General features: G+C 45.4%; 1 protein-coding gene across 1 annotated transcript in view; it reads left to right on the forward strand.

The window, feature by feature from the left end:
- LOC134910337 (sodium/hydrogen exchanger 9B2-like) overlaps positions 1-25269 on the forward strand; it is a 117337-nt gene that overhangs the window by 74185 nt on the left and 17883 nt on the right. Inside the window, exons 5-10 of the mRNA XM_063918236.1 lie at positions 1433-1575; positions 2130-2257; positions 4680-4855; positions 5492-5598; positions 10360-10509; positions 19774-19882. Of these exons, the coding sequence (XP_063774306.1) occupies positions 1433-1575; positions 2130-2257; positions 4680-4855; positions 5492-5598; positions 10360-10509; positions 19774-19882 (813 nt within the window). The remainder of the gene's footprint in view (positions 1-1432; positions 1576-2129; positions 2258-4679; positions 4856-5491; positions 5599-10359; positions 10510-19773; positions 19883-25269) is intronic.

Genomic DNA, 25269 nt, shown 5'->3' on the forward strand with positions numbered 1-25269 from the left:
AACATCTCTTTATTCTAACAGTAACCATATCCTTTCAAGAGCAGCCAACGTCAGAGCTATGTCCGTGATTTTAGACTCATTTAGTCTTAGTAATGGGTGATATTGATAACCGTTACAGCATAAAATACTTGTAATATATCACCAAGCTTGGCGTTTAATTCTGTTTGCCCTAATCTCAGTGGATAAGTCAATCACTATCCTTGAATAGTAATTTTGGGCAATAACTACATAAGTGTTCACTCTCAGGCTATCAAGTATACTTATTTGCCCGGCTATAGAGATTTATTTTAAATTATGAAATAAAAGTTAAATTTTATGAATTTATAATCATTTCAAAAGAGTGCGCCACACACTAAGCTCGTTTTTAGTGTAGTACCCACTAGTGGTCTACACTAATAACCTTTAGAAAAATAATCTATTTGTTGGTACCTGCACCTTGCCGAGCATTGACCACATGCTGGATTAATTTGCTTCTTTGTATGAGTCAGTTTTTCCATCACGGTATAGGTTTATACATCTTTCTGACATACTTGTACTCCATTACCTTCGAGAGTTCTAACATCCCAGGCATAAGGGACTGTACATTCACCTGTTTTGCGGACTGGGTTCTCTCACATTTTATATGGTGAGCAAAGTTATATGGGACTTATTATTCCGTTTCATTTGTAGACACATTGATTGTATGTTTGTATGTTTTGTACTCCCAGGAGCGATTGTGTCCATTTTAACATGACATATTTCTAATAACCATTTTGCTATGAGATTGCACATTCTTGGTTTAGCCTGTGTTTGCAGCGCCCCCCCTTACACACACACACACACACACACACACACACACACACACACACACACACACACTTCTCACAGTTTCTTCCTTTGTCTGAGAGTATAGGCAGTTTCTGCACTGGGCTTATTAGACTATCAGTGCGCGCTTGGCACCTGCTTTGTGCTTGGTAATCTTTTCCTAAACTCGCCTGCCACAGTCAGGTCTATTGTTCCCGTTGTCTTGCCGTCTGTTTTAAACCCGGCCTTTAGTAAATATGCACATCCTACTCTTCTCTATGTAATAAAACCCCAGTACAACAGTGTTGGTCCAGTTTATAGTCAGTTTTACGTTGAAATGGTCTGTTTGCAAAAACAACTCAAGTAAATTTACCCCCAGACCTAATAGTTTTATGTGTTGTCAGTACTACTCTGTCAAACATCATTTTACTGTGATTCCGGTGAAGCTGGGCCTTTTTATCTGCTTTCACATGCTGCTTTGTCCTTTGATAATAATGGCGTAAAACCCGAAATTTAGTTTTTTTTGTTGTTTAACCATTTTTTTTTCTTTTGATTTTCTCTTGTCTATCAGAAGACAGTAGATTCAAAACTCTGCTCTACTAAGCAGTTAGCCGTTGCGATATTTGTCTGTTGTGCTTTTCTTTTTCAGGTATGCTACTTGCTGGTTTTCTTATCCGTAACATCCCTTTTGTCACTGAGCAAGTACAGATCAGTTATAAATGGTCTGCAGCTTTGAGGAATATTGCTTTAGCCATCATATTGGCACGAGGTGGACTTGGCCTGGATCCAAAGGTAAAAACAAACAAACAATTTGTTTCCATCCGGCATATATATAAATATTTATGGCATTTGTAATTGATTTTTGGTATCAAAATACTTATGTTAGACCAGTACTAAACAAAACCTGTTTAGATGGGGTACACCGTTGTCCTGATTCCCCCCTATACTGTATATCTTATATGTTAGCCACATGCCTTGCTCTAACGGCAGTGGTCTAGGTACTGGTGTGACAGGCGGTCTGGCAGTGAAGCAAAATGCTAGGCAATCATTCGCATCCTGAACTGCAGAACTAGTCTTCCCAGTAACATGATCAAAGTCTCATCTTATACTGTAGTCTAAGCTGATAATTAAGCAGCATCTAGCTATAGAGCTAGCTATCCTGTTGTGCTTGGAGATTGTCCCCTGCTGCCAGCCCTGGAAACCACCTTAAAGGCAACATAGCAGCATATTCTTTTCCTAGACATAGCTTGCTAATAAAGTTTTGGTCATGGCTTCTAAATTCTTTTTTTTCTCTATTATTTTCTTAAGACATTTATATAACTATTCTTTCTTCTTTTTTTTTTTAGGCACTAAGAAAACTGAAAGCCGTGTGTTTGCGGCTTTCTCTTGGTCCCTGTGGCATTGAGTCTTGTACAGTTGCTCTTCTTTCTTACCTGCTGATGGGATTGTCACTGACATGGGGATTTATGATGGGGTAACACATTTCTTTATTATATAATTGAATGTTTACTTGCCCACGTATGCTACTTAGGATGGAAGACAAAAATAAATCTCTATCCAAGAATATTTCTGGTCTGTCTGGTGCCTGAACTTCCCATACATGGGTAAACTCCAAGGGGAATTTAGGGGTGGGGGTGCCCCTAGGCCCAACATAATTTTATTATTTTCATTGACTGGTTATAAGCCCTCATTTGAGGATTGCTAATTTGATTGAATAATAACAAAGCCATATGTATACATATTTACCAAGTAAGACAGCTTAGGCAGTATGTGCATGTCCTACCCGTTTAGAATCAATTTAAGTTGGCATATGGTACAGTACAGCTGAAATATTTTGCAATTACTGGTACTTTTCAGGCTGACAGTACCAACACAGTCATCTAAGTGCCACCCACTAGTAAGTGCTGCTCATAGGCACATGCCTCAATTGCCTAATGGGTAATTCATCACTGGGTAGACTGCTGGGGTGTAACTAGAACTTTGTGGGCCCCATAGCAAAATTCTGAAAGCCCCCTCCCGACACGGTCACTGCAATGCCCCTGCGAGAGAGAGAGAGTGAGTGATGGGAGTGAGAGAGAGACGAATAGTGTGTCAGGGGGGTAGGGAGAGAGGGGGTGGGGGGGGGGAGTCAGAGAGACAGGGTTTCATGGAAAAAGAGGGAATGAGAGAGAGAGAGAGGTGCGAGAAAGAGGGTGTCAGGGAGAAAGTGAGAAAGGGATGAGAGGAGTGAGGGGGCATCAGGGGGAGAGAGGGTGTTTACAAAGACACTATCAGGGAGAGAGACTGTGTCAGGAGGAGAGATGGAGAAAGAGACACAGTGTCGGAGAAAGAGAGAGGGTGTCAGAGAGACCGGGGATGGGATAGAGAGAGAGACAGTGTCAGGGAGAGACGGTGTTGGAGAAAGAGAGGAAGATTCAGTGTCTGATACAGTGTCAGGGAGAGAGAGCATCTGAGTGTCCGGGTGGGAGAGATATTGTAAGAGAGAGGGAGAGAAAGTGACAGGGAGAGCGTGTCAGGGAGAAAGAGATGGAGAGAGAGACAGTGTCAGGTAGAGAGAGAGAGAAGGGAGTGGGAGGGAAGACGCAGGAAATACACTACCTGACTGCAGCAGAGGTCTCTGATGAGGGCGGGCACTTCACAGCAGTAAGCCCCGCCTCCATAACACCCGCAAATTGTGGCACTTCTCTGATCTGCTGTCAGGACTTTGAGCTGGCCAGGTAAGCCCCCCCCCCCCCCCATGCTATATCCTCTGTGTTGCCGTAGCCTGGGCGGAGGGGTGGTTGCTATCAGAGGCGGGCCATGGAGGCAGCCTGTGACTGGGTTCATTCAGGGGGAGCAGCAGGCCCTGGAAGCAGCTGCACCCCCTGCACCCTCAGTAGTTATGCCACTGGTAGACTTAACTAGATCTTTGTACAATTTGATTACACCTTTGCAGCCAGTAGGTCATTGATCAGCAGAAGTCCACTATTTATGTACACCAGGGCTGGTGCTACAACTAGGCCTAGGGTTCAAGGGCAGGGCCGGACTGCCCATCTGGCACTTCTGGCAAATGCCAGAAGGGCCAATGGCCTGATAGGCCGGTCTGGCCATCCAGAGAGACCAGAGCTGGCTGAGCACCTTGATCAGCTGCCCGGCTTAAATAAACAGGGGCTGGCCAAGCAGCTCTGCCTCCCAGCGCTCTGCTCGGCCGCCTAGCATAAAGAGACACACGGGCGTGCCACTTTACATTGCTAGGGCTGTTGGACAGCCTCAGTCTGTCCCTGCTCAAGGGTGTAAGAGACACCTAACAAAAGGAATAGGTGACAAGTGTCTTGGCTCAGTCAGAGTCTTATTGTCACTGTGGTGCAACCCCTTGAGTGCTGTCTGCTGATACGAAGAGGGCAGTAACTACCCAGTGATCGTTTCTGACTGACTGCATCAGATGCGACCTTGTCAGGGAAAGCCCAGCCTGGTGTGGTTGCATCAGGCAAGTGGTTAAGCAGCATAACATTTATTTAGCTTTTATCTTTTTACCTGTTTCTCTTTTCTGTTGGATGTTCTGTTTATTTTAAATGTATTGTTTATATACAGTATATAGGCCCAGATTAATCAAGCCTTGGAGAGTGATAAATTGCACGGTGATAAAGTACCAACCAACCAGCTCCTAACTGTCCTGTTACAGGCTGTGTTTGAAATATGACAGTTAGGAGCTGGTTGGTTGGTACTTTTATCACTGTGCAAGTTATCACTCTCCAAGGCTTGATAAATGGGGGCGATAGTGAGACAATTGTTCATCCTTCCTTGTATGTATGTATGTATGTATGTATGTATATATGTATGTGTATATATATATATATATATATATATATATATATATATATAAATAAAATCTAATTCCTAACCTTGCCTTTGACTAGCTTTGTCTTAGGTGCAGTGTCCCCTGCTGTTGTAGTCCCTTCTATGCTAGTTCTGCAGAAAGAAGGCTATGGGGTGGATAAGGGAATCCCAACTCTGCTTATGGCTGCTGGAAGCTTTGATGACATCTTGGCAATAACTGGCTTTAATACATGCTTTGCGATGGCCTTTTCCTCAGGTAAAAAACTACTTTCAAAATCAAAAGCCAGTGTTTAATTTGAGTAAACTGTGCTACAAAACCTAAAATCCAGGAGCATGGAATTAAAAATCTTAAAACCAGGGGGTAGATTTACTAAAGCTTCAACAACAGACAAGCGGTGGTGTTGCCCATAGCAACCAATCAGATACTGTCTCTGTTTTTCTAGAATGCTAAACTCTGTCCTGCCTATCAGACCTTTATAAACATACATGTGCCACCTCTTATTTAGGATGACATTAGTAAGATGCATGTTTGTGGCCCCGCTTCACGATGTATCCGCCTGCGCAGCCTGGCTTCTCTGGCAGGCGGTCCACCAAAAGTGTTTTCAACTGATCGGCTGCGCGTGTTGTCATGCAGCTGCTCCAAAAATGCTCGCAATACACCCGTGTTTCGGCCACCAAGCCCCCGCAACGCCAAAACGCCACCCTCCGAAGACCCACCGCTGTCAATCATCTTGCAAGGAAAAGGGTGAAACATGCACATTGCGGCCAGTGCACGTGCGCAGACCAGATGGACGCGGCTGCGTCCATCTCTAAATCAGCCCCCTAGTTTTCTGCATACACAATCTTTTACTTACTCTGACCCCTCACACCGATCTGTGCTTGATCACTTTAGGCTCTACTCTTAACAGCATCATCAGAGGCGTGCTGGAAGTCGTTGTTGGCATAGCAGCTGGGCTTATGCTGGGGTTTTTCCTTCATTATTTTCCAAGCAAAGATCAGGTAACACCTTCTGTGCAATGTTCAGTCACTTTTAACTGTCTAAGTAAACTTTAAAAGATAGTGGGGGGAGATGTACTAAGCCATGGAGAGTGATAAAGTGGTGATAGATAAAGCACCAGCCAATCAGCTCCTAACTGTCATGTTCCATTTTGAAATATGGCAGTTAGCAGATGGTTGGTTGGTTCTTTATCTTTGTCCATTGGGCCTAATTCAGACCTGATCGCTGTTGTGCGATTTTGCAGAGGGCTGCGATCAGATAGCCGCCGCCCATAGAGAGTGAAAACCCGCCCCGTGCAAGTGTGTGAAAACTTCGCCAGACAGCTGCAAATCTGTTCGCATCTCGCTCACCATCGAATGGTTTTTCCATTCTGGAGCTGTCGTCACACACCCACCCTGAAAACGCATGGGAACACCTGCATTTTTCCTGACACTCTCAGAAAGCATCCAGTTACAACCCCCCAAACACCCGCTTCCTGTCAATCAGCCTGCGTTCACCTAGCGATCAAAAAAGACGAAGGATTTTTTTGCAATTTGGCCTCGCACCTGCGCATTACAATCCATACGTATTTGCAGTCATTCGATAATCAGCTGCTGTGAGGTTTCGCACAACAGCGATCAGGTCTGAATTAGGGCCTTAGTTTCATATATCTATGCGGGTATGGGTCATTAGGTCGACCACACTTAGGTCGACATGTATTAGGTCGACATGGGCACTAGGTCTCGATGGTCATTAGGTCGACATGAGTTTTTTACTTTTTTTGGTACCGTTTTCTTCGTAAAGTGACGGGGAACCCCAGTTAGTGCACCTCGCATGGCTCGCTTCACTCACCATGCTTCGGGATATTCCCAATCGTAGTCAACGTGGATCGGAAAGTATGAAAAAAATGTATTTAAAAAAATATTTTTTTTTTTTATAAAAGCACATGTCGACCTAGAACATGTCAACCTAGTGACCATGTTGACCAATGGTGGACACACACACACACACACACACACACACAGTTTGGGGTCACCCAGACAATTTTGTGTTTTACATGAAAACTGACTTTTATTTATCAAATGAGTTGCAAAATGAATGGAACATATAGTCAAGACATTGCCAAGGTTAGAAATAATGATTTTTATTTGAAATAATAATTTTGTTCTTCACACTTTATTTTCGTCAAAGAATGCTCCTTTTGCAGCAATTACAGCATTGCAGACCTTTGGCATTCTAGCTGTTAGTTTGTTGAGGTAATCTGAAGAAATTTCACCCCACGCTTCCTGAAGCACCTCCCACAAGCTGGATTGGCTTGAATGGGCACTTCTAGCGTACCATACGGTCAAGCTGCTCCCACAACAGCTCAATGGTGTTGAGATCTGGTGACTGCGCTGGCCACTCCATTACAGACAGAATACCAGCTGCCTGCTTCTTCCCTAAATAGTTCTTGCATAATTTGGAGGTGTGCTTTGGGTCATTGTCCTGTTGGAGGAGGAAATTGGCTCCAATCAAGCGCTGTCCACAGGGTATGACATGGTGTTGCAAAATGGAGTGATAACCTTCCTTATGCAAAATCCCTTTTACCTTGTACAAATCAAATCTCCCACTTTACCAGCACCAAAGCAGCCCCAGACCGTCACATTACCTCCACCATGCTTGACAGATGGCGTCAGGCACTCTTCCAGCATCTTTTCATTTGTTCTACATCTCACAAATGTTCTTCTGTGTGATCCAAACACCTCAAACTTGGATTTGTCTGTCCATAACACTTTTTTTCCAATCTTCCTCTGTCCAATGGCTGTGTTCTTTTGCCCATATTAATATTTTTCTTTTATTGGCCAGTCTCGGATATGGCTTTTTCTTTGTCACTCTGCCTAGAAGGCCAGCATCCCGGAGTCACCTGTAGTGAAGAGGACACTGGCGTTTTGCAGGTACCATTTAATGAAGCTGCCAGATGAGGACCTGTGAGGTGTCTATTTCTCAAACTAGAGACTCTAATGTACTTGTCTTCTTGCTCAGTTGTGCACCGGGGCCTCCCACTTCTCTTTCAACTGGTTAGAGCCTGTTTGTGCTGTTCTCTGAAAGGAGTATTACACACTGTTGTAGGAAATTTTCCGTTTCTTGGCAACTTCTCATATGGAATATCCTTCATTTAGAAGAACAAGAATAGACTGTCGAGTTTCACATGACTGTTCTCTTTTTCTGGCCATTTTGAGAGTATAATCGAACCAACAAATGTGATGCTCCAGATACTCAGCTAGCTGAAAGGAGGCCAGTTTTATTGTTTCTCTAATGAGCAAACCCGTTATGACTCGAGCTGTGCTTACATAATTGCACAAGGGTTTTCTAATCATCCATTAGTCCTCTAACGCGATTAGCAAACACAATGTACCATTACAACACTGGAGTGATGGTTGCTGGAAATAGGCCTCTATACACCTATGTAGATATTCCTTTAAAACTCAGACATTTGCAGCTAGTATAGTAATTTACCACATTAACAATGTATAGAGTGTATTTCTGATTTATTTAATGTAATCTTCATTGAAGAAACAGTGCTTTTCTTTCAAAAACAAGGAAATTGTCCGGGTGACCCCAAACTTTTGAACGGTAGTGTGTATGTGTGTGTGTATATATATATATATATATATATATATATATGTGTGTGTGTATATATGTATATATATATATATATATATATACATATATGTGTGTGTGTGTGTGTATATATGTATATATATATATATATATGTGTGTGTGTATATATATATATATATATATGTGTGTGTATATATATATATATATATATATATATGTGTGTGTGTGTGTGTGTGTGTGTGTGTGTGTATATATATATATATATATATATATATATATATATATGTTTTTCATTACTGTAGGTGTTCAGTGTGTTACTTCATAGCGGTCCTACTTTCTTTCCTTTACCCCATTTTTTTTTAAATGGTCTCTCTAGAGGATATGTATCAGACCTGCTATAGAGGACAAGTGGAGGTGTTGCCCATGGCAACCAAATATCTTCTAGCGATCATTTATCAGCTGCATTCTGTAAAATGATATCTAGAAGCTGATTGGTTTTGAACATCCCCAAGATGTCCTATTAAAATGTTTTGATACACCTCCCCTTTAATCTAATCTATGAAGATCATATATAATCCTTGTTTCAACTAAGGGAACTGACCTAAAAAAAAAAATCGGCATTGAGTAGCAAATTCTAATATTTATAGGTATATTTATTATGTTATTATCTATCGGGGGTGATTCAGCTTCCAGGCAATGTGTCTTGTTAAACATGCTGTGATGTTCGGCTGTACACACAGTTGCCGATTACTGTAGGCTAAATATTGTTAGTTTGCTGTTCACTTCTATTGTGTGGAGAATCTAGCAATGTTCTCTGGCCGTGGTGTGCTGTTTCGGAAAGGAGCGGCCTCCATAGAGCGCTGAGATAGTTTAACACTGAGGTTATTCACAATACAAAATGGCAAGAAACGTAATGTAAATGGACCTGCTCAAAAGTTTAGAGCTAATGGATAACAAACCGCTTCATTTTATTCCTCTATAACCCCAATAAGTATTTTGATGGTAGCTATCTTCATACCAAATCTGAACTAATGCCAGTACTAGAGATTTAGACTACATTAGCTATTAAACAAATCTCCAGGTATGTAGACTTTCCACATGAATGCCACTTTGTTACATCAGATGATTATGCATGAGGTTTAATGCTTTCAGATTAGTTTATAGTATTTTATATTATGGTGCAGTTATTTCATTACCCTGGAATATGCCACTTTGCTGAACTCTTGATTCAGTTGTGTCCCATGCGGAGAGCACAGCATAACATCATGACCTAAATAAATAGCTCTGTCCTGCCTAATATAAATACATGCTAAGAAGTATAGAAAGCTGGTATGAAGTATAGTAGTACTAATAATAATGATAACAAATGGCAGAGTACAATACTAATTGGCTTCACAAATATACCTGAAGTCAAAATCCGTGCATGCCCGCTCTGCGGTACACGGTGGAACGCATTCGATGTGCGCATGCCCAGCTTCCATCTTTAGGTATTGATTTGAGCTTCTTGTCAGCTCCTCTCTAGTCTATAGTGTGTTTAGACCATATAATAAACCTGCAATTTAGTTGACAACCTGCAGTCTGGCTTATGTGTTTCAGGCAGAAAGCGTTATAAAGATAACTGACCCAGCGCCACTTAGAGTTGTGTTTTCTATGTAGCAGCTGTTATAGAATAGGAGTCAGTCCATCTCCAATAATATAAACACAATAGCAAAATCTAACATTAATAAGTTTGCATAAAACATGAACATCTCTATTACAACAATGTTTAGTCAATAAAAATGCATATAACAAATACAGTGTCACGGTTAAAAACTACTAATATTGTGTCTTGATGTGTTGCAAAGTCTCATTAAACCTTGTAAAAAAAAACAGCATCGCAGCAGTACTTTTATCGGATTTCTACTTGCACCACCAGAGGAGTGCGAGAAGAAATCCTCTCGTCCGGCGTCGCATCGCTCTGAATTGCATAGCACCAGGACTTCATTTCCGGCGATATTTAATCCGACTGGTATGGATTTGACATTAAACTTAAAATAATTTGTCAAAGCCTGGTGAGTGCTCTTCCTACAGCGGAATATAATATATATATATATATATATATAGAGAGAGAGAGAGAGAGAGAGAACTTGTGGAAAAACACTCTGGCTCAGGAATATTTATGTATTTATTTTTGTTCCAAACAGGAGAATATAAAATGGAAAAGGTCTTATCTAATCCTGACACTGTCCATATTTGCGGTATTTGGTAGCCTGTTTTTTGGTTTCCCTGGATCAGGAGGACTTTGTACCTTGGTGATGGCTTTTGTAGCAGGTATTGGATGGTCCGGAGAAAAGGTACTTGTGAAGTTATGGCATATTAATAAATATCATACAAGTCCCTAGCTAATTACAACTAAAATTTGAGCTGTAAAAATATCATGCACCCTATTCAGGAGAATTCCATCTCATGAGCACTTCAAAAGAGAAGATCATTGTATAGAATCATTGTATAGAATAGACAATAGACCCTAAAATCTATGAATATGATATAGCAGATTGTAATGTAGACCAGTCCATAAAACAAAGTTTTCTCAGTTTGGAGAAGGTGTACACACTCCTTATTACATATAATCGCCAATCAGTATTTTAGTAGGTGAATAGAGGATGACATATGACCACATGCAGTTTAGTACTGTGTGTGATGCTGAAGCTAGCTATTATGTAATATATGGGGGAGAGGAGATGGGATCTAGACTGTTGGACGACAGTCATTAGGCCGTCCCCATATAGTTGACAGACATAAGGTTGACATGAACAAAAGGTCAGCATAGATAAAAGGTCGACACTGGAAAAGGTCAACTGGTTCATATGGTTGACATGACAGTGGTCGACACATGGTTTTTTTTTTGGGTTTCATTTATTTTTATTTTTTTTTCCTTCCTTGACTATCCATGTCATTAATCATAACCTATGTGGCGAGCAAAGTGGAGCAGAGTGAGACGCCGTGTGGCGAGGGGATGTGTTTATACAGATGGTGGGCCCAGGTGCCAAAACTATCCACACTAACCTCCAGAATGCAAAAAAAAGTGTGAACCGTTTTTTTGTGTCGACCATTGTCATGTCAACCTTTTGTACCATGTTGACCTTTTGTCCATGTTGACCTAGTGCCTGTTAACCATATTGGGTCGCCCTGATGACTGTAGATCCACCTAATGCATATAGATCTTCTATACCACACCCAGAGGAGATGTAATAAATCTGCATAGATGGTGCTGGTAATGCCGCTTCTGCCTCACTTCCTATTAATGCAAAGTTGGAAGCTAATCACTAATGGGGCAATGTGGGGCAGAGAAATCTCACCCCTATAGCCAGGGGCAGAGCTAGACTTTTGGGGGGTGGTTTAATGATTTATCCTGACTCCTCCTCTTTAATGTCCTGGCACCTCCCTTTTCTAGACCCAACTCCCCCCCTTCCCTTTACAGGTGTTTCTCTAACGTCCTAAGTGGATGCTGGGGACTCCGTAAGGACCATGGGGATTAGCGGCTCCGCAGGAGACTGGGCACAACTATAAAGAAAGCTTTTAGACTACTGGTTTGCACTGGCTCCTCCCACTAAGACCCTCCTCCAGACCTCAGTTAGATTCTTGTGCCCGGCCGAGCTGGATGCACACTAGGGGCTCTCCTGAGCACCTAGAAAGAAAGTATATTTAGGTTTTTTATTTTCAGTGAGATCTGCTGGCAACAGACTCACTGCAGCGAGGGACTAAGGGGAGAAGAAGCGAACCTACCTAACAGGTGGTAGTTTGGGCTTCTTAGGCTACTGGACACCATTAGCTCCAGAGGGATCGACCGCAGGACCCGACCTTGGTGTTCGTTCCCGGAGCCGCGCCGCCGTCCCCCTTACAGAGCCAGAAGCACGAAGAAGGTCCTTGAAATCGGCGGCAGAAGACTTCAGTCTTCACCAAGGTAGTGCACAGCACTGCAGCTGTGCGCCATTGCTCCTCATGTACACCTCATACTTAGGTCACTGATGGGTGCAGGGCGCTGGGGGGGGGGGTGCCCTGAGGGCAATAAATAACACCTTGGCTGGCAAAATATACATCATATATAGTCCCAGAGGCTATATAGATGTAAAATTACCCCTGCCAGTATCACAGAAAAAGCGGGAGAAAGTCAGCCGAAAAGGGGGCGGGGCTTCTCCCTCAGCACACTGGCGCCATTTTTCCCTCACAGTTCCGCTGGAAGGAAGCTCCCTGGCTCTCCCCTGCAGCCTGAGAATACTACAGAAGGGTAAAAAAGAGAGGGGGGGCACTAAATTTAGGCGCAGTATAGATAAATATATATGTAATATATATATAAAAAAGCAGCTATAGGGAAAACACTCATTGATAGTGGGATCCCAGTGTTATATAGCGCTCTGGTGTGTGCTGGCATACTCTGTCTCCCCAAAGGGCTTTGTGGGGTCCTGTCCTCTGTCAGAGCATTCCCTGTGTGTTTGCGGTGTGTCGGTACGGCTGTGTCGACATGTTTGATGAGGAGGCTTATGTGGAGGCGGAGCAGATGCCTGTAAATGTGATGTCACCCCCTGCGGGGTCGACACCTGAGTGGATGGTGCTGTGGAAGGAATTACGTGATAGTGTCGACTCCTTACATAAAAGGTTTGACGACATACCTGATGTGGGACAGCCGGCTTCTCAGCCTGTGCCTGCCCAGGCGTCTCAAAAACCATCAGGGGCTCTAAAACGCCCGCTACCTCAGATGGTTGACACAGATGTCGACACGGATACTGACTCCAGTGTCGACGACGAAGAGACTAATGTAACTTCCAGTAGGGCCACACGTTACATGATTGAGGCAATGAAAAATGTGTTGCACATTTCTGATGTTACCCCCGGTACCACAAAAAAGGGTATAATGTTTGGAGAGAAAAAACTACCAGTAGCTTTTCCTCCATCTGAAGAGTTAAATGAAGTGTGTGAAGAAGCGTGGGCTTCCCCTGATAAAAAGATGGTAATTTCTAAGAGATTACTAATGGCGTACCCTTTCCCGCCAGAGGATAGGTCACGCTGGGAAACATCCCCTAGGGTGGATAAAGCGCTCTTACACGCTTGTCAAAGAAGGTGGCACTACCGTCTCCGGATACGGCCGCCCTGAAGGAATCTGCTGATAGAAAGCAGGAGGCTATCCTGAAATCTATATATACACACACAGGTGTGATACTGAGACCGGCTATAGCTTCAGCCTGGATGTGCAGCGCTGCTGCTGCGTGGTCAGATTCCCTGTCAGAAAATATAGATACCCTAGACAGGGACACTATTTTGCTGAACGTAGAGCATATAAAAGACGCACTTTTATACATGAGGGATGCACAGAGGGATATTTGCCGGCTGGCATCCAAAATTAGTGCAATGTCCATTTCTGCCAGGAGAGGGTTATGGACTCGGCAGTGGACAGGTGATGCAGATTCCAAACGACACATGGAAGTTCTGCCTTATAAGGGTGAGGAATTGTTCGGGGATGGTCTCTCGGACCTCGTTTCCACAGCAACAGCTGGGAAGTCTACATTTTTGCCCCATGTTCTCTCACAACCAAAGAAAGCACCGTATTATCAGGTACAGTCCTTTCGGCCCAATAGGGGCAAGCGGGTTAAAGGCGCGTCCTTTCTGCCCAGAGGCAGAGGTAGAGGGAAAAAGCTGCAGCATACAGCCAGTTCCCAGGAGCAAAAGTCCTCCCCCGCTTCCTCAAAGTCCACAGCATGACGCTGGGGCTCCACAGGCAGAGCCAGGTACGGTGGGGGCCCGTCTCAAGCATTTCAGCAATCAGTGGGCTCGCTCACGGGTGGATCCCTGGATCCTTCAAATAGTATCTCAGGGGTACAAACTGGAATTCGAGACGTTTCCCCCCCCGCCGTTTCCTCAAATCTGCCTTGCCAACCACTCCCTCAGGCAGGGAGGCAGTGTTACAGGCAATTCAAAAGCTGTATTCACAACAAGTGATAGTAAAGGTGCCCCTACTTCAACAAGGAAGGGGTTACTATTCCACAATGTTTGTGGTACCGAAACCGGACGGTTCGGTGAGACCCATTTTAAATTTGAAATCCTTGAACACATATATCAAAAAATGCAAGTTCAAGATGGAATCGCTCAGGGCGGTTATTGCAAGCCTGGACGAGGGAGATTACATGGTATCGCTGGACATCAAGGATGCTTACCTACATGTCCCCATTTACCATCCTCACCAGGAGTACCTCAGGTTTGTGGTACAAGATTGTCATTACCAATTCCAGACGTTGCCGTTCGGTCTCTCCACGGCTCCGAGGGTCTTTACCAAGGTAATGGCGGAAATGATGATACTCCTTCGAAGGAAGGGAGTTTTAATTATCCCGTACTTGGACGATCTCCTGATAAAGGCGAGGTCCAGAGAGCAGTTGTTGGTAGGGGTAGCACTATCTCGGGAAGTGCTACAACAGCACGGCTGGATTCTAAACATTCCAAAGTCACAGCTGGTCCCTACGACACGCCTGCTGTTCCTAGGGATGGTTCTGGACACAGAACAGAGAAAAGTTTCTCCCGGAGGAGAAGGCCAAGGAGCTGTCATCTCTAGTCAGAGGCCTCCTAAAACCAAAACAGGTGTCGGTGCATCACTGCACGCGGATCCTGGGAAAAATGGTAGCTTCCTACGAAGCGATTCCATTCGGCAGGTTTCATGCAAGAACCTTTCAGTGGGACCTGTTGGACAAGTGGTCCGGATCGCATCTTCAGATGCATCGTCTGATAACCCTGTCTCCAAGGACAAGGGTGTCTCTGCTGTGGTGGCTGCAGAGTGCTCATCTTCAAGAGGGCCGCAGATTCGGCATACAGGACTGGGTCCTGGTGACCACGGATGCCAGCCTTCGAGGCTGGGGAGCAGTCACACAGGGAAGAAACTTCCAAGGACTATGGTCAAGTCAGGAGACTTCCCTGCACATAAATATTCTGGAACTAAGGGCCATTTACAATGCCCTAAGTCAGGCAAAACCCCTGCTTCAAAACCAGCCGGTACTGATCCAGTCAGACAACATCACGGCAGTCGCCCATGTAAATCGACAGGGCGGCACGAGAAGCAGGACGGCGATGGCAGAAGCCACAAGGATTCTCCGATGGGCGGAAAATCACGTGTTAGCACTGTCAGCAGTGTTCATTCCGGGAGTGGACAACTGGGAAGCAGACTTCCTCAGCAGGCACGACCTCCACCCGGGAGAGTGGGGACTTCATCCAGAAGTCTTTCAAATGATTGTAAACTAGTGGGAAAAACCACAGGTGGACATGATGGCGTCCCGCCTAAACAAAAAGCTAGAAAAATATTGCGCCAGGTCAAGAGACCCGCAGGCGATAGCTGTGGACGCTCTGGTAACACTGTGGGTGTACCGATCGGTTTATGTGTTCCCTCCTCTTCCTCTCATACCAAAGGTACTGAGGATAATAAGGAGAAGAGGAGTAAGAACTATACTCATTGTTCCGGATTGGCCAAGAAGAGCGTGGTATCCGAAACTTCAAGAAATGATGTCAGAGGACCCATGGCCTCTACCGCTCAGACAGGACCTGCTGCAGCAGGGGCCCTTTCTGTTCCAAGACTTACCGCGGCTGCGTTTGACGGCATGGCGGTTGAACACCGGATCCTGAAGGAAAAGGGCATTCCGGAGGAAGTCATTCCTACGCTGATAAAAGCTAGGAAAGAAGTAACCGCGAACCATTATCACCGCATATGGCGAAAATATGTTGCGTGGTGTGAGGCCAGGAAGGCCCCAACGGAAGAATTTCAGCTGGGCCGGTTCCTGCACTTCCTACAGTCAGGGGTGACTATGGGCCTTAAATTGGGTTCCATTAAGGTCTAGACTTCGGCTCTATCGATTTTCTTCCAGAGAGAATTGGCTTCACTACCTGAAGTTCAGACGTTTGTTAAGGGAGTGCTGCATATTCAGCCCCCTTTTGTGCCTCCAGTGGCACCTTGGGATCTCAACGTGGTGTTGGATTTCCTAAAGTCACATTGGTTTGAGCCACTGAAAACCGTGGATTTAAAATATCTCACGTGGAAAGTGGTCATGTTGTTGGCCTTGGCTTCGGCCAGGCGTGTTTCAGAATTGGCGGCTTTGTCATGTAAAAGCCCTTATCTGATTTTCCATATGGATAGGGCAGAATTGAGGACTCGTCCCCAGTTTCTCCCCAAAGTGGTATCAGCTTTTCATCTGAACCAACCTATCGTGGTGCCTGCGGCTGCGAATGACTTGGAGGCTTCCAAGTTGTTGGATGTAGTCAGGGCCCTAAAAATTTATGTTTCCAGGACAGCTGGAGTCAGGAAGACTGACTCGCTTTTTATCCTGTATGCGCCCAACAAGTTGGGTGCACCTGCTTCTAAGCAGACTATTGCTCGCTGGATCTGTAGTACGATTCAGCTTGCACATTCTGCGGCTGGACTGCCGCATCCTAAATCAGTAAAAGCCCATTCCACGAGGAAAGTGGGCTCTTCTTGGGCGGCTGCCCGAGGGGTCTCGGCTCTTCAACTTTGCCGAGCTGCTACTTGGTCAGGGGCAAACACGTTTGCTAAATTCTACAAATTTGATACCCTGGCTGAGGAGGACCTTGAGTTCTCTCATTCGGTGCTGCAGAGTCATCCGCACTCTCCCGCCCGTTTGGGAGCTTTGGTATAATCCTCATGGTCCTTACGGAGTCCCCAGCATCCACTTAGGACGTTAGAGAAAATAAGAATTTACTCACCGGTAATTCTATTTCTCATAGTCCGTAGTGGATGCTGGGCGCCCATCCCAAGTGCGGATTGTCTGCAATACTTGTACATAGTTATTGCTTAACTAAAGGGTTATTGTTGAGCTATCTGTTGAGAGGCTCAGTTGTTATCATGCTGTTAACTGGGTATTGTATCACGAGTTATACGGTGTGATTGGTGTGGCTGGTATGAGTCTTACCCGGGATTCAAAATCCTTCCTAATTGTGTCAGCTCTTCCGGGCACAGTATCCTAACTGAGGTCTGGAGGAGGGTCTTAGTGGGAGGAGCCAGTGCACACCAGTAGTCTAAAAGCTTTCTTTATAGTTGTGCCCAGTCTCCTGCGGAGCCGCTAATCCCCATGGTCCTTACGGAGTCCCCAGCATCCACTACGGACTATGAGAAATAGAATTACCGGTGAGTAAATTCTTATTTTTTTTTTCTTTAGTTGTCACATTACAGTTTCCATATTTATTACTCCCTTTGTTGCAGATAAGAAGCTGATACACCTATACGATAGACCTAGCAACCAATCAGATTCCAGGTATTATCTTCTAGAAGGTGCTAGATAAATGAGAAGTAGACTCTGGTTGCTATGGGCAACACCCCATCTTAAATAGAACTCCCATCTTAGTAAATTTACCCCCGTGTATGTGTGTGTACATGTACAATGTGAAGTATGCTAGATGCATCTATAGTCTATAGGGAGCAATGACGCGAGCAGAGTTGCCTGGCACACAGCCGGGCACCCAGCACTTGGCATCCTCTCTTCAGACAGGTGCAGGCAGTTCTGCCTGAACCATGTCCAGGACACACAGCACCAGACTCTTTCAGTAGGTACAGGAAGGCATCAGCCCTGGCCGGGTGTTCAGATCTGCAGCCACTTATCTGGGTGATGCAGGGCATAGAGTGTGCACCTATTGGTGTGCAAAGAGAGGGTGTAGTGGTGTATCCATGGAGATAGAGGGGATAGGACCAAGAATACTGTTGCTGGCTGCTATTACACATCTATCTCTCTGCAAACTGTTGCTCAGCTGTTCCATGAGCTGAACTTTCAGCAGCCCCTATCCCCCAGGAAAAGTCCTCCTACCCTCGGTGCCTAGCTTGTGCCAGTTGTAGGCTGGGAGGGAGTTGCACGCAGGAATAGTCTTCCAGATACTGCAGCCTTCCACCCACCACATCCGAGCTCTGTTTACAGCCGGCACAGCCTGATCAATCAGTTCAGTCACCAGCCACAGTGCAGGATTGTAGAGAGAGGTGTTCAAGGATAGACTCTGTTAGGGGGGGGCAACCCCCCCCCTCCGTACCCCCGTATCTGTCACTGCCTGTAACAATGTCTTCTAACTGTAGTCTCCTCCCACTGACCATGTGGGAGGAGGTCTCAAGACCCTTCTATTGAAGGGAGGAGTAAGCTTTAAGATGATTTTTTAAAAATGCAAATCACTTTATTGACATATAACCGACGTCTGCCTTCATAGTCTATGGCCACCGCTTGGCTTGCTACACATACCACCAGGTAATCCTACCAATATGTGAGAAAACAATAAACCACAAAAGTGAGTGTGTAAATGAGAGCTGGCTGAATACCGTAGTGATACAACAGAATGATGACTGCGATGTTGGTACGTCTACGCAGAGACAATACAGTAACTGCTGCCCTACAACTTGAAAATCGATACACAAGAGTCACTGATGATACACCTCCCCCATGGTGTGTTACTGGTACTGCACTGCTTAATTCTGTAAATGGAAAGTAGTATACAGGACTGTTGTCCTACTCCAGGTCATAATTGGGAGGGTCATTTCCAAAAATAAACCGTACAGTTTACAGGTTTTAATAAAGTGAGTGTACTGTATATTAATCCCTCAACACTGTGTAAATAACATTGAATTATAAACAAATATTCACATATAACACTGTAGTGTTCAAAAATATGAAAAGTAAGTCCAAAGTTCCGCTTGCATTTGCACTTGGAACACATCACAAAGCCGGAGGTAGGAAGTGAAACACAGCTGGAATGCAACCCACTTCAGATTAGCGCTCTGGAGTAGTCTGCTGCGTCTCGCTTCTGGTTTTGGCATCACAAATGGAATACATTGTGTATTACATCCTGAAACTGGAAATAGAAGGTGGAACACAACCAACTTACTGTTTGCGCTTCAGAGTAATCTGAAAACAGCTGTACAAAATGTGATTATGTGGAGGATGTGTAACAGTGGATTGAGTAGAGGAGTAGATAAACAATAGGCATACACACTCTTCACCACCTTTTTAAAGATACTGGCATCGAAATGCGTTACAGCGCTGAGGAGGGATCTGTTTTTAGACACTATAGAGGAGAAAAGGACGGAGGGGGTGCCTGGTTTATGGACTGAAGGATTTACTTTCCGCCAGGTTCCACTGTGTAGACGCGCCTTTTATCCTTTCAGTTTGAAATTCATATGTGATGGGGTGAGAGAAAATAAAGGAGGATTTGCAAGAATAACTTACACCATAAGGGAAAGGTATTTTACCTACAGCTGGATGTAGTGGTCTGTTTTGTTGTAAGATTTTTTTGGGGACTTTTTGGAAAAGGGACACTGGGTGTTACCTACGAATATTTGTTTATAATTAGATGTTATTTACACAGTGCTGATGGAAAAATATATATTCACTTTGTTATGCAAATTTGATTGTGGGTGTTTAGTATCACTATATTTACTTTTATTTAGCTGCAGTGGGGAGAAGCGATGATTAAAACACACCTTTTGTAAATTAGCTTCCAGTCTTCTGTCTAACCACTATTTTTTTTAAACTTCTTGGCATAGTAAGTTGTTCAGTAGTTTCATGTTACGTTTTGACAACTAAACATTCTTTTTATAGGCCGTGGTGGAGGACATAGTAGCTGTAGCGTGGAATATTTTCCAGCCTATGCTGTTTTCTTTGATTGGAGCAGAAATATCTGTTTCCTCCTTGCGGCCAGAAACTGTTGGTAAGTGTTAAGTTTAGAGAAATGATAGTCAACAAACTCCCTAAATGTATATGTGACGTATTCCCTTTATTTATAGGACCTGTCACAAAGAACTAATACTCTGGATTTTCACTTGCCCCTCACAAACATCAAACCGTTTCTAAAATGTGGCTGACAGATTAAATGATTATTATCACAATATGTACTTTATATTTCATATCATCAGGGGTATAACAATATGCTGCCCTCTAGCTGCTGTGGAACTACACATTCCAATAGGCCCTGCCAAAGGGCATGCTGGGATGTGTAGTTCCACAGCATCTGGAGGGTGGTATGTTGAATATTTCTGATCTGCATTGATTTATAGGGTCATTTCTGTTTGTGTTTTTGTTGTGTGTTTTTTTTTCTAAAATATTGATAGTTTTTTTTTTAAAGACCATAAGCATTGTTCCTACATGCATTGTTCTATATATTGTATTGCGTTCCTACATTCAGGCATTGTATTGTATTCTTTTGTTTTATGTGGAAAATTTTGTTCTCTTTCCTTCACCTGGGGGAACTTCATAACCATGAGGTTAGTGAGTGATAGAGGCTTCAGCACTTAGGGGGTTATTCAGAGATAAACGCAGATCGCTGCATGTGCAGCCGGATCTGCGTTCATCTCTGCACATGCTGAAGGCCGCCCAGCACAGGGCAAAGTCTCATGTGTGGGGCTGCCTCTCGATGCATCCGCAATCTAAGAACGCATCGGATCTAGGGTTGACCCCTGCCAGACGTTCAGTGGCCATGTTTTTTATTGGAGCGGCTGCGTGTGACATCACGCAGCCGTCCCGGCACGCTCACGTTCATCCCGCCCTGCCCCCTCCACGCCGTGCCGCCACCCCAAAAATGCCCGCCGCTGTCAGTCACATCCATCGGGGATGCAACCGCAACGTGTATGCACCGGCAAACTGCGCTGCGTGCCATAATAGCTGCAAGGTCTGAATGACCCCCTTAATGGGTTAACTTTTAACAGCACGCCGCACACCCCTAACGCTGCCTGAAGATGACATCGGTGGTGAGTACAAACCGGGGGCCCCGGTTCAAAGTGCGGCTGACCACGTGCACGGCACACAGGACCCTCCTACTGCTAAGATCCCCTTTGTAGAACTGGCACAAAAGGGCTTGACTAGCACTTGTGTGAGGTTTTAAGCTATGAAGGAGACTTTGCCAGTATAAATATTCATTATAGCTCTGGCGCCATTAGAGGGGGCGGAGCTAACTCAGAGCGGGACCTGAGGCGTTTTGGCGCCTTGCTCTGCTTACAGCAGCCATCTACAGCACACACAGCGCTTCCTGCCTCACAAGACACGCTGGAAAACTGGTACAGGGTGTAGCAAAGGGGGAGAGCCGCTTGTGTACACTATCCTAATCCTCTGTAGGACTTAAATTGATAGTGTTTACTGTGTTTAGAAAGCTGACAGGGTGTGCTGTTGTCCTCTCTCATCTGCGTCTCCTCTCACATACAGCAGGGCAGGCTTGCATTATAACTATCTGTGTGTGTGTATGTTATTGTGCTTACTGTGAAATATGGGTTAACACAAGCTGAGCAGTGTATGTCACACCAGATTCTCTCCATTATATAATGATTCTGTTTCCTGTGAACAATGCAGTCAATCTTCACAAATCAGTGAAGGGGCTGGGAGAGAGGGTCCAGAGCCCCATTGGTTAGGGTCTCTTAAAGACTATGATGTCAGATATGTCTTTCCAGCTCACTGCTAATGTGCAGAAGACTCAGCTACTGCAACAAGCTGTTTAAGATTTAGCTGCTAGGGCAGATGCACATGCCCCCCTCTCTCATGCAGGTCCACAGAAGCATGGTTTAACGTATCAGATTCAGATGATGATATTCAAGATGATGGAGATGACCTGGATCCCATTAGTGGGAATCCCGATTCTACTCAGGGTATTGAACCCCTCATTTTGGCTATAAGGGATGTGTTAAAGCTCCCTCTAGAGGATGCTGCATCACCGCAGTCGTTTTTCTTTGTACAAAACAAGCCCAATGTCACTTTCCCTGATTCTCCAGAGTTGGATGACTTATTCAAACAGGCCTGGAAAAATCCAGACAAAAAATTCCAAGTGTCCCAAAAAAATGTGCGCAATTTTCCAGTTGCTCCTCAAGGTAGAACATTTTGGGAGGAACCCCCTGGGGTGGATGTCTCAGTCTCTCGCCTGTCTAAGAAGGCGGTGCTGCCTGCCTCGGGCTCCTTTACTATGAAGGATCCTTGGGATTGAAAGATAGAGACTACCCTAAAATCTATATACACTCTAGACCACAGGTTCTCAAACTCGGTCCTCAGGACCCCACACGGTGCATGTTTTGCAGGTCTCCTCACAGAATCACAAGTGACATAATTAACTCCACCTGTGGACCTTTTAAAATGTGTCAGTGAGTAATTAATACACCTGTGCACCTGCTGGGTTACCTGCAAAACATGCACCGTGTGGGGTCCTGAGGACCGAGTTTGAGAACCACTGCTCTAGACGGCCTTTCACAAAGACCGGTCATTGCGGGTTGCTGGATGACCCATGCTATTCATTCTTGGGCCACGCAAATTCAGGGGGGCCTCTCGGGGGATATGCCCTTAGTTACTATAGTAACCCTCCTGAAGCACATTCAGGACACTACCCATGTCCTCTGTGATTTCCTCAAGGAGATGGGGAACATTAATGCTTAGATGTCTGCCATGGCGATGTCGGCGCGCAGGGCCTTGTGGTTGCGTCAGTGGATTGCGGACGCAGAATCCAAACGTAATGTGGAATCCCTCCCCTTTTCTGGGGATTGGCTTTTTGGGGTTGAACTGGATGCATGGAATTCCAAAGTTACGGCTGGGAAATGCACGTTTTTTCCCTCTGGTGCCCCACCAGCGAGACTCTCCTATCCAGGACCCTCTGTCCAGTCCTTTTGGTCTTGCACATTTCGATCGAAAGCCAGAGGTGCCTCCAATGCAGCTAGAGGCATCAGCGGTAAGTCCAGAAAACCTGCAAGTACCAGTTCTCGGGAACAGTCCACCAGTTCTGCTTCCACTGAGGCTTCAGCATAACGGTGCCCACCCACCCCGAGGGGACCTCGAGGTGGAAGCCCGACTGCATCACTTCAGCCGCGTCTGGGAGACCTCCTGCCAGGATACCTGGGTCATGGAGCTCGTTTCTCAAGGCTACAAGCTGGAGTTCGACAGTGCTTCCTCCCCAACGATTTTTCAATTCAAGCTTACCAGCTTTGGAGGATATGCAAGTTACGTTGCAACAGGCTATCCAAACGTTGGTCCAGTCCCACGTCATTGTTCCAGTACCACTACCGCAACGCGGCAAGGGGTTTACTCAAACCTGTTTGTGGTGCCGAAGCCGGACAGTTCGGTCAGACCCATTCTGAATCTGAAATCCTTGAATCCTTATTTGAGGGTGTTCAAGTGGATCCTCAACTTACAGAAGTCTCACCTGAAGTCATCTCAGAGGCTCCTGTTCCTGGGGATGTTGCTGGATACTGTGGCCCAGAAGGTGTTTCTACCATAGGACAAGACAAAAACACTTCAGGAGGTGGTCTGCATGGTGCTCCGACCCTACTCGAGTGTCCGTACATCTCTGCATAAGATTGTTGGGAAAGATGGTTGCCTCATACGAGGCAATCGAGTATGGGAGGTTCCATGCCAGAACGTTTCAGTTGGATCTCCTGAGCAAGTGGTCAGGATCGCATCTCCAGATGCACCGGATGATTCAGCTGTCACCTCAGGCCAGGATTTCCCTCCTGTGGTGGCTACAGCCCTCCAATCTCCTAGAGGGCAAGAGTTTCGTGATTCAGGATTGGACCCTCCTCATGACAGATGCGAGTCTGAGAGGATGGGGAGCTGTCACCCAAGGGGCGCAGATCCAGGGCACGTGGTCAGCCCACGAAAGCCTCCTTCCAATCAACATTCTGGAACTTCGGGCGATCTACAATTCTCTACTTCAAGCCTCTCCTCTACTCCAGGATCACGCGATCCATGTATAGTCAGACAACGCCACGGCGGTGGCATATATCAATCGACAAGGAGGGACAAAAAGCAGAGACTGCATGCAAGAGGTGTCAAAGATACTCCTCTGGGCGGAAAGAAATGCAAGAGCCATGTCAGCAATCTTGATTCCGAGTGTGGACAACTGGGAGGTGGACTTCCTGAGTCGTCATGATCTCCACCCACGGGAGTGGGGGCTCCACCATCTGGTGTTCCAGCAGATCATCAACCAGTGGGGTTACCCACAAATAGACATGATGGCTTCTCGTCTCAACAAGAAACTTCCCTGGTAGTGCTCGCGGACCAGGGACCCTCAGGTGAGGGCAGTGGACGCACTGGCTTCGCCTTGGCCATACCGGCTGGTATACCTGATTCCTCCGATCTCATTGCTTCCAAGAATGCTAAAGCGAATCAGGAATCAAGGTGTTCAGGCAATTCTAATTGCCCCGGATTGGCCTCGGAGGATGTGGCATGCAGATCTTCTGGACATGTCCGTCGAAGACCCTTGGCCTCTACCACTCAGAAGAGATCTTCTTCAACAAGGACCGTTTGTCTACCCGGACTTTGTTTGACGGCAATGAGGTTGAGCGGAACATCCTAGCTCACAAGGGCCTTTCCAAGAAGGTTATTGCAACTATGGTTCAGGCCAGGAAACCTGTGAAGTCAAAACACTATCATCATATCTGGAGGAGATATGTCTCTTGGTGCGAGGAACGCACGTATCCGCCTGCAGAGTTTCACTTGGGATGTTTCCTGCAGGCTGGTGTGGATAAGGGCTTACGTCTGGGTTCCATTAAGGTCCAGATTTCAGCTCTCTCCATTTTCTTTCAGAAGAAATTGGCAGTGTTGCCAGAAGTTCAGTCCTTCTTGCAAGGCGTACTCCACATACAATCTGCCTTTGTGCCGCCTATGGCACCCTGGGATTTGGATGTGGTGTTGAAATTTCTACAGTCCTCCTGGTTTGAACCTCTGATGACGGTAAAAGACAAGTACCTCACGTGGAAGACTGTGATGTTACTGGCCCTGGCTTCTGCTCAACGTGTTTCAGAATTGGGGGCCTTATCGTGTAAAAGTCCCTACTTGGTCTTTTACGAGGACAGAGCAGAGCTCTGGACTAGACAGCAGTTCCTGCCAAAGGCTGTCTCCTCGTTTCATCTGAATCAACCTATTGTGGTTCCGTCCAGTTCTGACACTTCTGCTCCTCCGGAGGCATTGGATGCTGTGCGTGCCTTGAGGATATATGTCAACCGTACAGCTCGGGTCAGAAAGACTGATTCCTTGTTTGTGCTCTATGATGCGCAGAAGAAGGGTTGCCCTGCATCAAAGCAGTCCATTGCTCGTTGGATTAGGCTTACTATCCAACAGGCCTATGTGTCG

This window comes from Pseudophryne corroboree, chromosome 1, assembly GCF_028390025.1.
Source record: "Pseudophryne corroboree isolate aPseCor3 chromosome 1, aPseCor3.hap2, whole genome shotgun sequence".
In the NCBI taxonomy this organism is placed as follows: Eukaryota; Metazoa; Chordata; class Amphibia; order Anura; family Myobatrachidae; genus Pseudophryne; species Pseudophryne corroboree.